The 19,021-nt window shown below is 35.1% G+C and overlaps 1 protein-coding gene across 1 annotated transcript in view; it reads right to left on the bottom strand.

The window, feature by feature from the left end:
* OSTM1 (osteoclastogenesis associated transmembrane protein 1) overlaps positions 1 to 19,021 on the bottom strand; it is a 41,406-nt gene that overhangs the window by 17,664 nt on the left and 4,721 nt on the right. The window contains exons 2-3 of the mRNA XM_027057148.2: positions 17,830 to 17,944; positions 6,377 to 6,474 (exon numbers count right to left, since the gene is read on the bottom strand). Of these exons, the coding sequence (XP_026912949.2) occupies positions 6,377 to 6,474; positions 17,830 to 17,944 (213 nt within the window). The remainder of the gene's footprint in view (positions 1 to 6,376; positions 6,475 to 17,829; positions 17,945 to 19,021) is intronic.

The following is a 19,021-nucleotide window of genomic DNA, read 5'->3' as shown; positions in this document are numbered from 1 at the left end:
ATTTTATATATTTATAACAAAAATACAATCTAAAAAGACATCAAACTCATAAACCTTTATAATCCCTACAACAGAGCAACAAAATAATAAAATTAATACTTTCACAAGCACAAGGGAAATTCATCCAAAATAAAATCACATATAGAAACTTAGGGATAGCATACATAGACACATAGAAATTTAAGTAACAGAACCTGCCTGAGTTTCAGCAGGGCACTTGGTCACCTAGCTAGATATGGTTATTGACTACATTCTTATCAATGAGACAAAAACATAAATGACACGGGAATTTCTGTGAAACTTCCTGAAAAGGAAACTCCTTGCCCTTCACTTTCTTTCTTTTCCCATTCTCACAGGATTAAATGGGGTCCTGGCTGAAAGCCTCCTAACACAACTCCTTAAACGAGGGGGGAGCACAAAGGGACAAGAAATGTAGGTCCCAGAATCACCTTGTGGAATACAGCTGCCTATCGTCTACCTGTGGACCATTTCATTCTCTTATTTGTGATAGTTATTTGAGGTCTCTGTTATGACACCTTTGCTTATATTCTTCATAACATACTAACAAATTTGACCTAAAAGTAAATAAACAAATAAGTAAAAAAAAATCACTTTGCATCCTATATACATATTCTTTTCGAATGCCCATAAAACATTTTTTAAAGGTTTTCAATAACTGATTATTACATCACAAAGATATCTCAATTAGTTCCAAAATGTACACAGGCTATACTTACTGGTCACAATTTCAATGAAACTTGAGATGTACAAATGCAAATAAACCAAAGAAATCATGTCACTCCTAAATAGCTTTTTTTTTAACGTTTATTTATTTTTGAGACAGAGAGAGACAGAGCATGAACGGGGGAGGGGCAGAGAGAGAGGGAGACACAGAATCTGAAACAGGCTCCAGGCTCTGAGTGGTCAGCACAGAGCTCAACGCGGGGCTCGAACTCACGGACCGTGAGATCATGACCTGAGCCGAAGTTGGACGCTTAACCGACCGAGGCACCCAGGCGCCCCCAAAAAATAATCTTCCAAAGAACTCTTAAGTCAAAGAATAAATCAGGGGCGCCTGGGTGGCGCAGTCGGTTAAGCGTCCGATTTCAGCCAGGTCACGATCTCGCGGTCTGTGAGTTCGAGCCCCGCGTCAGGCTCTGGGCTGATGGCTCAGAGCCTGGAGCCTGTTTCCGATTCTGTGTCTCCCTCTCTCTCTGCCCCTCCCCCGTTCATGCTCTGTCTCTCTCTGTCCCAAAAATAAATAAACGTTGGAAAAAAAAATTAAAAAAAAAAAGAATAAATCAAAATTAAAATTAGAAATTTAGAAATAAAAAGCAAATACAATGCCTTTATATGAGAATCTTATTATTGGAAAGGCCAAAGTTATAAACTTACAATCTGCAAATTATTCTATTGTTGAGCAAAACAAAAAGCTAGAAATACATTGACCATTCAATTCAAAGAACTAGAAAAATGACAAAATTAACCAGAAAATATAGGAGGAATAAATGCAAAAGCAAAAATAAACACATTAAAAAAAACAACCTAGAAACCAATAAATAAAACCAAACACAGGTTTTCAGAATGATCAACAAAAATGAACATACCTTTAACAAGCCTAAAGAAAACTCAAGGGGAAAACTGCACAAAACAGCATTTGGAATAAGAAAGGGAATGTAGCTATATATATGATAGAAATTTTAAGGAGTAATCTGTTACTAAATGCAACATGTTATCCTGGAATGGATCCTTAAACAGAAAAAAGGACATTAGTGGGAAAAGTGGTGAAATCAATAAAGTCTGGCATTTAGTTAATAGCTATGTACCAACATTGATTTCTTAGTTTTGACAAATATACCATGGTAACATAGGGTTAACATTTGGGGAAACTGGGTCAGGAATATACAGGAATTCTTTGCATTACCGATGCAAGTTTTCTGTAAATCTAAAATCATTCCAAAATAAAACATTTTAAAAGAAAGTAACCACTGAAAATCTGGAGCAGGGGAAGAAAAGATATCATTCACAATGGCACCAAAAATAATATAATACCTTGGAATAAACTTCCGAAATGTATAACACCTATATGAAATTTAAATAAATCAGTAAAACTACTAGAGGGCATGAAAAAAATAGAGAATAAAGGTGGCTGCCAGAGGCTAGAGGAGGAAGACATGGAGAATCATTACTTAATGGGTACAGACCTGCAGTTCGAAAAACTTCTAGAGATGGTTGGTGGTGATATTTGCACAACAATGTGAGTGTACGCTTAAAAATGGCAACATGGTAAATTTTATATTCTATTTTACCATAATAATAAAAATAGATGATATACCATATTCCTAGATAGGAAAGCTCAGTACCATAAACATGCCAATTCTTTCCAAGTGATGAATCTAAAATGTAATGTAATTGTAATAAAATCACAAAATGATTTTTTGATTGATTTTTTTTTAACTTGGTTCTATATTCATCTCACGGATTTATTTAGTTAACTGGGACAGTTAAGAAGCCATCAGGAAAAACTAATGACCTATGCCTCGCATCTCACACCAAAATAAATTTCAGATAGAGATAAGATGTTTTAAACACAGAAAATGAGGGGCACCTGGGTGGCTCAGTCGGTTAAGTGGCCGACTTCGGCTCAGGTCATGATCTCGCGGCCCATGAATTCAAGCCCCGCGTCGGGCTCTGTGCTGACCGCTCAGAGCCTGGAGCCTGTTTCTGATTCTGTGTCTCCCTCTCTCTCTGACCCTCCCCCGTTCATGCTCTGTCTCTCTCTGTCTCAAAAATAAATAAACGTTAAAAAAAAAAATTTTTTTAAACACAGAAAATGAAACCATAAAATTACTAAATCACAGCAATTTAAAAAATTATCTCAAAGTGGGAAAATCCTTCTAATATGACACCAAGTCTACAAGCTATTACAATTTTTTGATAAATCTGATAATATAAAAATTAAAATTTTCTTTGTAACAAAAAAGAAAAACACAATAAAAAAAAACGCAACAAACTAGGATAAAACATTTGCAACTAACATCCCAGCAAAATGCTAATTTTCCTAAAACATTCATCAGAACACTAGTCTCTTAAACCAAAGAGTAACTAACTGGTCAAATAGACTTGGTAAACACTGTACACAAAAATTACCATTTGGTCAACACAGTATTGGAAACCTTAGCCTCTGCAATCAGACAACACAAAGAAATAAAAGGCATCCAAATCGGCCAGGAGGAGGACAAACTTTCACTCTTCGCAGATGACATGATACTCTATATGGAAAACCCAAACGATTCCACCAAAAAACTGCTAGAACTGATTCGTGAATTCAGCAAAGTTTCAGGATATAAAATCAATGCACAGAAATCAGTTGCATTCCTATTCACCAACAATGAAGCAACAGAAAGAGAAATCAAGGAATCGATCCCATTTACAGTTGCACCAAAAACCATAAAAACCTAGGAATAAATCTAACCAAAGAGGTGAAAAATCTATACTCTGAAAACTATAGAAAGCTTATGAAAGAAACTGAAGAAGACACAAAAAAATGAAAAAAGATTCCATGCTCCTGGATAGAAAGAATATTGTTAAAATGTCGATACTACCCAAAGCAATCTACATATTCAATGCAATCACTATCAAAATAACAACAGCATTCTTCACAGAGCTAGAACAAACAATCCCAAAATTTGTATGGAACCAGAAAAGACCCCGAATAACCAAAGCAATCTTGAAAAAGAAAACCAAAGCAGGAGGCATCACAATCCCAGACTTCAAGCTATACTACAAAGCTGTCATCATCAAGACAGTATGGTACTGGCACAAGAACAGACACTCAGATCAATGGAACAGAATAGAGAACCCAGAAATGGACCCACAAATGTATGGCCAACTAATCTTTGACAAAGCAGGAAAGAATATCCAATGGAATAAAGACAGTCTCTTCAGCAAGTGGTGCTGGGAAAACTGGACAGCAACATGCAGAAGAATGAACCTGGACCACTTTCTTACACCATACACAAAAATAAACTTAAAATGGATGAAAGACCTAAATGTAAGACAGGAAGCCATCAAAATCCTAGAAGAGAAAGCAGGCAAAAATCTCTTTGATCTTCGCCGCAGCAGCTTCTTACTCAACATGTCTCTGGAGGCAAGGGAAACAAAAGCAAATAAAACTACCGGGACCTCATCAAAATAAAAAGCTTCTGCACAGTGAAGGAAACAATCAGCAAAACTAAAAGGCAACCGACAGAATGGGAGAAGATATCTGCAAATGACGTATCAGATAAAGGGTTAGTATCCAAAATCTATAAAGAATTTATCAAACTCAATACCCAAAAAACAGACAATCTAGTGAAGAAATGGGCAAAAGACATGAATTGACACTTCTCCAAAGAAGACATACAGATGGCTAACAGACACATGAAAAAATGCTCAACATCACTCATCATCAGGAAAATACAAAGCAAAACCACAATGAGATACCACCTTACACCTGTCAGAATGGCTAACATTAACAACTCAGGCAACAACAGATGCTGGTGAGGATGCAAAGAAAGAGGATCTCTTTTGCATTGTTGGTGGGAATGCAAGGTGGTGCAGCTACTCTGAAAAACAGGATGGAGGTTCCTCACAAAATTAAAAATAGAACTACCCTACGACCCAGCAATTGCACTACTAGGTATGTAGCCAAGGGATACAGGTGTGCTGTCTCGAAGAGACATATGCACCCCAATGTTTATAGCAGTACTATCAACAATAGCCAAAGTATGGAAAGAGCCCAAATGTCCATCGATGGATGAATGGGTAAAGAAGATGTGGTGTATATATACAATGGAGTATTACCCAGCAATCAAAAAGAATGAAATCTTGCCACTTGCAACTCCATGGATGGAACTAGAGGGTATTATGCTAAGCAAAATTAGTCAGTCACAGAAAGACAAATATCAAATGACTTCACTCATAAGAGGACTTTAAGAGACAAAACAGATGAACATAAGGCAAAGGAAACAAAATATGAAAACAGGGAGGGGGACAAAACATAAGAGACTCTTAAATATGGAGAACAAACAGGGGGTTACTGGAGGGGTTGCGGGAGGGGGGATGGGCTAAATGGGTAAGGGGCATTAAGGAATCTACTCCTGAAATCATTGTTGCACTATATGCTAATTTGGATGTAAATTTAAAAAAATAAAATTAAAAAAAATTACCATTTGGAATTCTACAACATACATTAATTAATCCACTAACCTTCTAAAGTCCTGTAGTAAAGCATTTCCTAACCTTATTAGAACACTCACTAAACCTTTTTTTATAGGCCATGTATTAATCACACTTTGCAGAATATATTTTGGGAACTGCTTATCTAATAGTTCTTATTCTCATGGAAATTCATAATTCTGTGTTATCACATTTATTAAAGAGGAATCATATATACCTATATACTAAACATGTTTACATCTATTTGTGGGGATTACTTACCTGCTAAGCAAATTTCAAATCTAGGATTTTATCAGAGTTCTAACGTCACCCCTTACCACCACCAGGAAAGTTCCTATGCCAACAGTCAAGGGTCAGAGGTGGAGAAAACAAAACCAATAAGGGCAAGTTTCTTTTTTTTTTTTTTTTAAGATTTTATTTTTTGGGGCACCTGGGTAGCTCAGTCAGTTAAGCTTCCGATTCTTGAGTTCAGCTCAGATCATGTTCTCACAGTCATGAGATCAAGCTCCCCATTGCTTGCTCTCTCAAAAAAAAAAAAAAAAAAAGTAAGTACTCTCTATACCCAATGTGGGCCTTGAATTCACAACCCTGAGATCAAGAGTCACAAGCTCTAGCAACCCAGCCAGGAGCCCTAAGGGTAGGTTTCTTAAAGGGTACCTTTTACATTATAATTCAATATTCAAAGCTACTTTACTAAACAGTGCCTTTAAAAGCAGGTAAAATATATTTCAGCAAATATTAAGGCAAAGAATAAGCTGCCTGTAGACAGAATCATATACTGCATTACATAATACCTTTTGCATAAACAAAGTCAAGGTAAATTACTGTCAGAACAACATCGTGTTTTAATTAAACAATGACATACCTAAGTTACTGTGTTCCACACTCAGTGTCTCATTGGATCCTCACTACAAAATACTTGAAGGCAGGCAGGATAGATTTTGCTATTCCCACCTTATAAGTAAGAAAACTAAAGTTTTGATGATTTGCCTAAAGGCTAGTAATGTAAGAATTTAGCAGATATCCAGGTCCACTTACTCTTCTACATTGTATGTCTAGATAAATATCAATAATTAATGGTAAAACATTTTTAAAATTATTCATTACTCATTTGTACAAGGCATCATTTTAATTTCAAGTATCATATATAAAATACCTGAAGGTTATGCTCAAAGCAGGTCAAAGTGTGATTAAATAGACTGAGGAAATATAGCGTGCTATTTGACAATTCTTCACTTGTGTTCGTTAAACAATCTGTCAAACAAACAAAAATGTATATTAATATATCTCAAGCAACAATTATAAACTGTCATTTATCTCTCAAGCTATCATATTCTGTTTCAAACTATAGTAATTCTTTATTCAAACAAGCATTATGTGTTCCACATACATGAAGCTTACCCCTTTTAGTTTCTAAAAGATATTTTTTCATATCATAAACATTTTCACAAAAATCTTAATCACATATTCTCCTCTCTCTATAAAAACAATATACCAGAGCAACTGTAGCTTAGTTGGTTAAGTGTCTGACTCTTGGTTTTGGCTCAGGTCATGATCTCACGGTTTCGTGGGTTGGAGCCCTACAGCAGGCTCTGTGCTGACAGCACTGCGGAGCCTGCTTGGGATTCTCTCTCTCCCTCTCTCTGCCGCACCCCCCACCCATGCTGTCTCTTTTTCAAAATAAATAAACTTTAAAAATTAAAAAAAAAACACTACATCAAATAAAATTTAAATTGATTTTTGATATGCTACAAAGTCTTAATCGTGAACATCAGTTATCAAATACTGACTTAATAAGCGCACTTAGTGCTCTGTAGGCATAAAGACTGTGTATCCTACATTCATTTAATCTAAATTTATATGCTTTTTGATCCTGTTTTGTGCCAAATATAGTAGTTCTGTGTCTCTTCCATCTTCACTAGTGAGTCATTTACTGCATCTAACAGGATCAACCTTTTAAAATTTGCTCTTTTGGACTGGATATTGTATGTAAGCAATGAATCACAGGAATCTATCCCCAAAACCAAGAGCACACTGTATACAGTGTATGTTAGCCCCCTTGACAATAAATTATATTTAAAAATAAATAGGGGCGCCTGGGTGGTGCAGTCAGTTAAGCGTCTGACTTCAGCCAGGTCACGATCTCGCGGTCCGTGAGTTCAAGCCCCGCATCAGGCTCTGGGCTGATGGCTCAGAGCCTGGAGCCTGTTTCCGATTCTGTGTCTCCCTCTCTCTCTGCCCCTCCCCTGTTCATGCTCTGTCTCTGTCTGTCCCAAAAATAAATAAACGTTGAAAAAAAAATTAAAAAAATAAATAAATAAAAATAAATAAAATTTTGAACAATAAAATAATATAAAAAATAAAATAAACTTTGTTCTTTTGGAGCACCTGGGTGGCTCAGCTGAGTCAGGTTGAGCACCTGACTCTTGATTTCGGCTCAGGTCATGGTCTCAAGATTTGTATGATCGAGCCATGTGTCAGGCTCTGAGTTGGCAGCACAAAGCATGCTTGGGATTCTCTCTCTACCTCTCTGTATGCCCCTGCCCTGCTCATGCACACATGCTCTCTCTCTCTCAAAATAAATAAACACTTAAAAATAAATAAACCTTAAAAAATAAATAAATAAATTTGGTCTTTCAAATCTATTGTGAGTTATGGGAACAGAGAAACTAGATGGTAAGAATTTTGCCTAAAAAATACTGATAAAGGGGCTTCAAGTAAAGTCTGGAAACAAAGATAATTATTTTACGTGTTTTTTTTTAAATCTAAAATAAATGATATTCTTCTGCAACTTAATACTCTTACTTAACATTAGCTCGAGTTCATTCCTTTTGCTTTCCATGTATCTAGGTTGTAGGTTTGAGTGCCTGGCTCTATATCCTGAACCTTGTGGCCAGCCATTTCAATCTCACTCTCTGAGAATCCTTGCCCTCCTTACATTACACACACTCACAAACATTTCCAACCCTAGACAACCTCCATTTACTTCCTCTACTCCCAATTCTGTTTTGTAGCACACTATTATAGAAAATCTTAAGGTTATATTAAGGGACTCAATTCTAAATTCTAGTCATAGGGCCACAAAAACTTCTTATAGGCACCCTACCAATTATTCTACAATGGATGTTCCAAATATTTTCTATTCTCTAGTACCTACTCCATGCTACTCTTGTCCTCCTTGATTTCAACTGATAGCCATATATTATACCCACTCAGGGCCATCTAATATGATGTCTCTCAACTGAGAGTGGAGAGACAGGATAGGAAGCTATTGCAATTATCCAGAAGGTAGCAATGCAAACAGAAAGAATTCAATGGATAAGAGATAAACTGAACAGGTAGTGAAGGGTACTGGAATACAGTCACCTCAAAATATGCCTCTGGGGCATATAGATTATTTTGAGCTAAAGGTCACTGATAACCAACAGAAGCAGGAAAAAAAGCTCTAAAAACAGGGAACATGTTATGTTTTATAAATGAAATTTACATTTGGAGGGAAATTTCCATGTGTAAAATGTCTCCCTCAGGGTGTAAGGAAGAGGAGGACTCTTAACAACACTTACCAATGCAGAAGGCTCTGATGTAAATCTGCATTAAAAACCCTGGTTTACCATACCTTTTCTGGTTCTCAGAACTTGCCTCCTCCACTCAGAAGTCCAAAACCTGTTTTCTTTTGATTAACCTAACATGATATAGAAGCCCAAATTCTAACCATCCCTTTGGATTACTTCCATATGTTACTCCCCTTATGGGGTGTTCCCATGTGTCCACGTGCAAAACACATGTTAATAAACCCTTGTTTTTCTCTTCTTAACATGTTCTCACCTAATCTAATCTACAAAGTTCTAGCAAGAGAACCTAAAATGGGTAAAGAGGTTTTTTCGCTCCCCTACAAGAGACACTAGTGTATCACACACTATGATATATGCATGTACTGTAATTCTTATAATATTAAGAGGCAAGCACTATCATTATCTCCATTTTCTAAATAAGGAACAGAGGTTTAGAGGAATTAAGGAAGTTGCCTATGGCTACGAAACTGGTAAGTAACGACCTGAAATTTCTACTCAGTCTGATTCCTGAGACTGCATTTTCAAATACTGTGAAATTAATAAAATATTCACATCTACATTCTAAACCATTAAAGTTCAATACTGGGAATCAACAAATTCAGGCCACTGCTCCTCCTTCCATAAGGAATAGATATCTTACACCACGCAGGGATTCAGGCAGTGACTACCAATTGATCAGTTTAGGCAACTGTGATGAACGGTAAATCTGCTGAACAGGGCAGCAACCAGCACTCTAAAAAACTCCTTTGTGCAAATTAGAAAAACATCCCCTCTGGGTAGATAGATTACAAAATGGCACACTCCTGCCTCCAGAAGCTGAGCTGGAATTAAGCCCCATTCACCTCCTCATCCCCTAGTGCAGGGCTTGGTGTGCACCTGGTATGCATGAGGCCCTGCTACTGAACCTAATCCTAGAGTCTTTGCCTCTCTGAACTCCTACACTCTACATTCTCTGCATCTTTATCTTCTCAAGAATGTAAGCCCCATTCTGACTGTTCACCCTTATCATTTAAAAATCTGAGGGATCCCTTCACAAATTAGGAAACAGCCAGAGAAATAAAGTAATATACTGAAGATCATACATTGAGTTAGTAAGGCACTGCGATACAAAATATTCTTTCAAACTTTTAATTAAGTATTCTCTTAATTATACCACTCTTTCTTTACTGCTTAAAAATGTTACTCCATCTGTCAGCTTTCAAAAAGTTCACACACTAAATTCTTTTTTAAACAAATATAACTTAAACCTCTCTTAATCCTGGTTTAGTGTCATCACAAAATCCTTTTATGCATGAGGCAGTATATATATAAAAAACACAACTACAAACATGCAGAATGTATTGGCCCAAGAGATTAAAACAGGTTTTCAGTTCTTGTAGTTGACATTTTGCAGGGAGCAGAGGGAATACAATTTCACCCATAGCAATTGCACATCTGTGTTAATGAGCCATGTCATGGCACTTGACACACACATTAGAGGGATAAATGGGGGGGGGGTGTCCCTGTACTGCCTACAAAAACAGTAGAAAGCACACGAATATGGGAGAGCAGTGGCAATTTCTTCGATACAAAGTACATAACTGAAATAATTTTTATTAAAAAGTAATTTATAGGATAATTATGGAAAATAACAAATGAAAAAATATAAAGGAAGCTTCTCTGAACAAAAGAACTTAATCTCTTCTATTTTACTGACAGCCATTCCTTTTCATTTAAAATAACATGAAAATTAAACTAAAAGCTAATACAGACTGGTCATCTTGTTAAGTACCACATTAATGCAGTACCATCAAAATTTTTTCAATGATCATTAGACAGTGGTATTATAAAGCACAAAGGAGTTCATTCATACAATAGGGTTAAAAATGTCTTCATTATTAAAGAGCCCTGACTTTCTGATTTAAAATAAAGGAGCTCCAGTAAAATTTCTCTTTTGTGCTTTTGTAGGAATTGGAAGCATAATGTTATAAGCAGTGAGAAGCTATATATTTTATAAATTAGTAAGTTAGGGAATATTAGTAATAATAAAGCTTCCTATAAGCACCAAGTGAAGTGGTTATTATGAATTTTCCACATCTCAGATGATCAATGCAGCCTCATCAAGGACAGATTAGCATAGCTTCTTTCTTAGTGAGGGCTCAAAGCATCAGCTCAAGAGGCATTCTTAAAGGTATGGAGAATTCCAGTTAAGATACAGAGACCTAAATCATCATGACAGAAATTATTACGCACCTTTAGATAAAATATTTGGCATCCATTAGGCATTTGTATAAAGATCTCTGCTGTTTTACAAAACTAGTTTTATAGAGAACAGAGACAATTACCAATTTCTGAAAAAAAGGGCAAGCTTCAGAAAATATAGTATAAACTCCTAGAACTTTGTGCCTCAATAACGTAATTAAGTTTTAAGTATGAAAACAAAGACATTTTAAATTGTAAGACGCAAAATAAGTGAGTCTAATGCTTAGCAAATTACTATGTAGATAAAATATGTAAAAGAGGGGTTCTGGTTAACTGACCTTCTGATAACCATGAAGTTTTATTATTGACTTTTAAATAATTAAGACATAGTAAGTGAAGGGTGATAGAATATGCCATTCCAAAATATGCCTCTTTGCCGTAAGGATTGTTTTGAGCTAAAGTCACTTGAAAAGTAGCAAATGCAGAGAGCTTTCTGTGAACTGCCCTTAACTGCCTAAAGACAAATCTTCCAAAAGAAACTCAACTGGCATAAATCCCTTCCCTGGGAATTTCATCAACTAGTTAAGACTGACTGTTATCACAGGAAAGGAGACCGATGGAGCAGAATCCGGAGTCCAGAAATAAACCCCAGCATATACAGTCAACTATGAGCTTAATTCATAGAGAAGAATGGTGGTTGCCAGGGGGTAGAGGAAATAGGGAGATGTTAGTCAAAGGATACAAACCTCCAGTTATAAGATGAGTAAGTTCTAGGAATCTAGTGTACAGCATGGTGAGTATAGTTAACAGCACTGTCATATATTTACATACCTGAAAAGTTGCTAAGAGAGCAAATCTTAAACATTCTCACCACAAAAAAGAAATGATAATTATGTGACATGTTGGAGGTATTACCTAAACCATGGTGGTAATCATTTTCCAATATATATCAAATCAATACACTGTACCTCTTAAACTTATATCTCAATTGTATGTCAATAAATTGAACAAGAAAAAAACAAAGAACCAAAACACTTTATCATAAAACAATCAATGGTTTCATCAAAGTTTGTGATCCTGGTAATTATTCAACTGTCATATGCATAGGATAACTAAGAAGCATGTTGATAACAAGGCTATTCCTATATCAACAATATACTTCTGATAACTGCTGTAAAATTCTGTACAGGAGAGGGGTGCCTGGGTGGCTCAGGTATGATCTCACAGTTCGTGATACCAAGCCCCATGTTGAGCTCTGTGCAGACAGTGCAGAGCCTGCTTGGGACTCTCTCTCTCCCTCTCTTTCTCTGTCCCTCCCCTGATGGTGCACGTGCTTGCTCTCTCTCTCTCTCCACCCCCCCACTCTCTGAAAATAAATACTTTAAAAAAAGAGAAATATTTAAAATTCTGTAGACAAGAAATTTTGATATATTTCCTTTACTACTTAGCAGACATTCTCCACAAGAACTAGTTTCCATGTTATATGTAATGTGAAATGTAAGAGCTGAGCTCTTACCACTTTGAGTCTCCATCTGTTTCCAAAACCATCTTTCCTACCAAGACTGATACCATTCAAAGACATAGCAATTCTAAAGATAAAAGAGATGGGAGTGGTACATGGACGACACTGTATTTTTAATTGGGTTTCTAGCCTTCCTTTCATCAACTAATAACTGCAGAGACTTGGTATCAACCTGAGCTAGATCAAGTAGAAAGGAAAGGTGGGTTTTGGCAGTGTACTAATTTTAATAATATTTTTAAAACAATATTTTAGCTTTTACATTTTTACATTTTAATAAGATTTTATAATTTTTTATTTTTGTATTTTAAATAACATTCTTTTTAAAAAATAGTCTCTTAAATTCACTTAAAAAGATTTTTACCTATATAATTATTACAGTTTTGCATTTGCTAACAGAGAAGTTGGGGAAAAAATAGTCATTTTATATCAAAAGATACATCTATACAAAATGGATCATATACTGGTTTAAGTTTCCATTAAAAACAAATTTTTAAAACACATCAGTAGCTTTTGCTTACTCTTTGTAATTTTTTTCCTTCCTTTTTTACTTTTTAGGTGCTAGACTAAATAGACTCCATATTATTCACCATTAAAGATCCCTACTGCTGGCCTCACCTATAAGGGGTATATTTGCAAATTTAATAACTAGATAATCAAAAAAAAGTAATGGAAACAAATGGATTAGTGGCTTAAGTTTAATAATTTCACACAAATTCTGAGAAAACTGAGCAGTCTTTTTTTTGTGTGTGTATTTAAATAAAAAGGTAAATAATCCAGAAAAAATTTTTGAGAATTTATATTGTGATTTTTATGTATATACTGTAGAGGAGAAAAATAATTTTCCCTCTATTCCTCTACGTTCTCAGCTGAGGCTCCTGTAACAAAAGACAGATAACAGGAGAAAAACAAACAAATTTATTAACTTGTATCTCTCACATATACACGGCAAACATGAGTAACTCAAAGAGATGGCTTAGAATGCAGGCTTAAATGCCACCTTCAGCTAAAAACAAAGTAAGAAGAGTATGAGGGAGGCCAGTTACGAGGAAGTGACCAGGAGAATCATGGTAAACAAGTGTAAGGTTTGTTATGCAGATACATGTCCCTGTCTTCTCCATTTTTAATATTCTCTTGTGAGTTGGAGTCATCATTTTCTTGGTACAGAGAAGGAAATACTCTTACAAATGGAGATTTCCTTTATAAATATAAATTTCCCTTGTAAAATGGTTACTTCTACTCTGTCTTCAGAGCTTCTCCTGTGTCTGCTGTTTATCAAAATAATTAGCTCAAAATAATCCTTATGCCAGAGGTGTATTTTGGGGTGGCATATTCTGGTCTCCTACAATACAAAATTACAACATCCAGGCAAACTTCTGACCAGGCAATCCCTTTAAAATTATAACATGTCTGTTGTCTTCCATTTATTAAAAGAGTAAACACCCCTTGTATTCTTTTACATATTTTTAAAGGTCAATGATTTAAAAAACAATGACTGGGTAGGTAGGTAGGTAGGTAGATTTTCTTTCAAGTGAACAAGTAAATGGAAGACTTTATTATCATTCACCAAGAAAATAAAAGAGTAAAGATCCCATGAAATTAGTGTTTTAACAGATCTGCTTGCTAGAGATGCAATTTCATGAGAACCTGATGCTGGATCATTGCTAACCGTAACATTTTTCTATAAAATGTGCAACTCTGGTGCCTTCTTAGTGCACTGGACGGTGCATCAGTGTCATGGAAAATGTGCAACTCTATTAAAAATTTTTTTCACATTATCTAGTTTTAATTTTATGTAGTATTACTTGTTCTTTATAGTATTTTACATTTATATTAGTAAAAGATTAGACTTTCCATAATATCAAGCACATATATAGCATAAATGTTAAACTTTTGTGGGCTAATTAAAATATATTTGCATTTCTTGGAGATTGTGCAATGAATCTGTCAAGCACTACTTTAAAAAACTAAATTAGGCATTAACTCGTAAACACCATCTATTCAGATGAACAATCTTAAAGCCTTTTGAACTTAGTTCTAGACTCTGGATCTGCAGTTCATCTATACTCTCCGAACCCTCACTCTACCTCATAAGGCTTATTGTGAAGCTCAAATGAGACAAGGGCTACAAAATTGAGAAATTTTATTTATCTATCCATCTATTTACTTTATTTCTAAGATTTTATTTTTAAGTAAATGTCTACACCTGATGTGGAGCTTGAACTTAAAACCCCGAGATCAAGAGTCACATGCTCTACCAACTGAGCCAGCCAGGCGCCCTGAGAAATATTAACTGCTAATTTGTTGCTCAACTTCTTTAACTCCTCATTTTTTCTTTCCTTCCTATTTCTTCCTCACTACTTTGTAAGAGAAGATTATGCTGCTCAAGTAAGAATGCTTTATTAAATTTTGGTAAAAAATTAGAAGTTATTTGAACAATTCCTTAAAATTTTCAGAAAATGTTCACATTATCTTTATTAAATACATTTGCAAAGAGCATAATTAGAAGAGTTTCCAGGTAATTTTGGTAGAGATTATTCAATTCTAGTTAAGATGATTATTTTAGAATGTCCAAGAGAAAACAGTTGAGGGAGTACATATTTATGGAACTACTTTATTTCCACTTAAAATATAGAATATAAGTTACAATGAAAGTTTAAAATGTGAATGAAAAATGAATGGAAGATAATTTTTTTAATGCATAATGCTAAAAAAGACGGACTACATCTAACATATAAATACCCTAAATTTGGACATTCTGTTAAAATTTAAAAAAAAATTTTTATTACGTTTATTTTTGAGAGGCAGAGAGAGACAGAACATGAGTCGGGGAGGGGCAGAGAGAGAGAGAGAGACAGAATCAGAAGCAGACTCCAGGTCCTGAACTGTCAGCACAGGGCCCAACGTGGGGCTCAAACTCACGAACCATGAGATCATGACCTGAGCCGAAGCCGGATACTCAACCCACTGAGCCACCCAGGCGCCCCTCTGATAAAATTTTTAAATGTATTTTTGAATAGGTATTAAACGCATATGGCATAAAATCTAAAGGGTACAAATATAAGTACAATGAAAACTAAGTCTTCCTAGTTTCCTAATTCCTCAAAAGATGTCATACTTCTCTACACCTTGCTTCTTTCACCTGACCATATGTCTTGGCCAAATTTTAATTAGGAGGTAAGCATTTCACTTGTTGTTCAAAAGAAGTTTACTTAAGGAATATTTACAAGATAGGATGGGTCACAGGAAAACAAAGGTATCCTAAGAATTTATTCTAAAGAGTTTTATAACTACCATATTAAGTAAATATGCAACAAAATGTTTTCTTTCTTTTTTAATTAACTGGTGAAGAAAGCTGCTTCGCATTAGTGAAGTCTTTGTCACAAAATATCTTTTTTTGTTACAAAATATCTTTTAAACAAAAGATGCTTTGCCTCTCAAGTATAAAAGTTAAGTCATACCATTCAAAAGAATTGAAATCCAATACGTATCCCATTTACTCTAATTAATTTTAAATTACTTATAATTAACATATTTTTTATATTAATGGATTTTTTAAGGTTTTAAGAATACTTAAAAACAATTCTCCTATATAGGTTAAGTAAACTCTGTTCAATCATTTTGAATACCAACTGTATACAAACTCTGTTCAATCATATTTATACTAGAAATTTTTACACTAAAAAAGTAAAGCTTTTGCTTTAAAAAAGGCTGTCAGTCAAGTCTCTGTTCAAATTACCATAAAATCTGAATTAATAGAGACAAAGTTAAGAGAGTCAATAAAAAGGAAAAAAACTTAGCAGGGGTCTTTTTGCCATTTACAGTTTTTCTCATATGAACTAAACAAAAAGACAAGTCCTTAGAAGAGTTAAACTCATTAATGACTTACATACAGGTACACAGATTTTAAATCCTATGGATTTCCCCTGCCCATGCCCTACTTTGTGTTTTCTCTGCTTCTTGCCTAAACTATTATAATAACTTGCTCACTGGTCTCTCTCTTCCTCTTCCAACGGGATTCCATAAAAAGAAAAAAATAAAGGGTCTTTGTAGTAAAAACCAAAAAAAAAGCTACAGATAGTGACTGTACTTACCATGGTGAGCACTGAGTAATGTATAGAATTGTCGAATCTAACATAACATTGTAGGTCAACTATACTTCAATAATAATTTTTTAATGAAATGAAGAAAACAAAACAAAAACAGCTTGGAAAGTCCTAGGTTAAATGTTAAAAAAAAATTTTAACCTATAGTAGTCCTTACTGCCTTTAATATTCCATGTGTATTGTGAATGCCCAACATACTATAGTATATAACCATTTCTTAATGTACTGGTGATAAACTACTGCGTCAGTCAAGGTCCTACTTTCCTTTTCCAACTTTATCTCCCATTGTGCTTCCAGACCCTGGAACGCTACAACTCTCACACCTCTGTGCCTCTGTCTTTGGTGCCTCACCCTCTGCAGTGTCCTTCCTGTCATCTCTACTTCTTGAAATCACGCCTAGCCATAAAGGAATAGGATCAAAAGGTACCTACTCTAAGAAGTCATTTCAAATTCTCCCCAATGTATTTTCTATATCCCCCAAGTATTCGATAACCTTATTAAAGCATTTATTTATCTACCTTAGGGTTATCCTGTAAATATAACTTTCTTCATCACTAAATTATAAGACATGGAAAACAAAAACTGCCTGGTACACAATTGGTATTCAAAACACTTACAAATTGAAACAGTGGTTTTAATTTTCCCCAAGAGTGCCTGAAAATAGATCTCACTGTATTATACAAATACACATAAACCTGCAAAACTGGTAGAACAGATGTTATCACCTCCCACCACCTCCATTTGACAGATTATAATCATCATCATTATTATAGTAAACAGTTAACATTTCTTCAACATTAACTATGTGCCAGCTACCCAGCTAAGTTCTTTACATAATTTTTTTCACTTAATCCTAAAAACAATCATATAAGGTAGGTTCCCATTATTGTCCCCAACTTACCCCCAAATCAGATGAAGAAACTGAAGCTCCAAGGGGTGAAGTTACACGCCCAAGGTCTGACTGCCAGTCAGTCAGGGTTAGCAAGTGGCAGAGCTTAGCGTGAAGTCCAGCTCTGACTACTAAGCTCATCCTGTTAACTGCTACACTTTTCTGCCTTTCAATATTTGCCCAAGTAATTCCCACTAATAAACCATGATGCTAATTGCAGTTCATTTAAACTTGGTAATAAAAAGTATTATCTAGCTAAAGATCTCAAAATTCACTAAAATAAAATCTGACATCTATACTATTGAACCATAACTGCAACATGAAAATGAAAGAATTACTTACTTGCACAATTTGCCTTCTGCCATGTGGAGTTAAAAAACTCAGACAGAATCACAACTATCTGCATTCTATCTGCCATTAAGAGGCTTCTGGCACAACTATGACTCTCTGACGTATTCTGTAACAACAACAAAAAGGTAGAAAAATATAATCTGAGTACTTTTAGACTTCCTAAACAACAACATAAGGCAAAAGTTCTCATAAAAATAATTAAAGGATTAGAAGCATTTTAACTGTTTGATATAAGCAAATAATGACATAATTAATAACCATAATAAAAGCAGCTAATATTTACTGGTACCAGGTTCACTAGCAAGGGAAGAAAATCTTTGCTTCTTAAATAAATATTTGCTTCTATTAAACAATCTCAACCATTTAGGCCCAAATTGTGTCTTGTTTCTTGCTTTTTACACATAGGAAAAAATTCTGGAAGGCTTTCATCAAAATGTAGCACTGGCATTATCTCTGAATAATGGAAATATGGTGATTTTTATTTTCTTTTTTGCCTCATTTACACTGCCTAAATTTTTCTACAATGAACATATATTATTTACATAATTTCTTTAATCTCGGTAAATGATCACACATTTGAGTTTTATCTTCTGGGCAACTTTTGGTGCAAAAATCTTATAATCCACAAGACAATGTGACACATCCAATTTGTACCCAAATAGTTTATACCCAGATAGAATGAATATGCTTTCCACAGGTCATCTGAATAATAAAACTCACACTATGCAAATAAATAAATCCAAGTCCCTAAACTATTTGATCCTTATCTATTCCTTTTCCCCTTTGTCCCAAGAAAGGAATTAAGTCATGCTGACCCTTCATTCTTTCAAAGCTATTTAACTCCTACTACTTACCAGGCACTGTAAGAATCCTGGAGTTTTGAGAACACAGAAAGTGTAAGGGAATGCCATAAACACTGGGACTTCAAGAACCTCCCCAGATTAACTACCAAGTCTTGTCAAGACTACATTCTACATGGCTCTGAAATCTGTCCATTTCTCCCCATCACAATGGTCTAGCCACCATTTACCACATCACTGCAAGAGTCTCTTAATTCACCTCTCCACACCTACTCTTCCTCTACCCTCCTCAGTCTGTCTCCTCCACTTTCTCTCATGTAACCAGGATGGTTAATGTACGAATCTCATCGTGTCATTCTACAGAATTAAACCTCTCAATAACA

Source organism: Acinonyx jubatus, chromosome B2 (genome assembly GCF_027475565.1).
Source record: "Acinonyx jubatus isolate Ajub_Pintada_27869175 chromosome B2, VMU_Ajub_asm_v1.0, whole genome shotgun sequence".
NCBI lineage: Eukaryota > Metazoa > Chordata > Mammalia > Carnivora > Felidae > Acinonyx > Acinonyx jubatus.
This window is presented reverse-complemented; position numbering and strand designations above follow the sequence as displayed.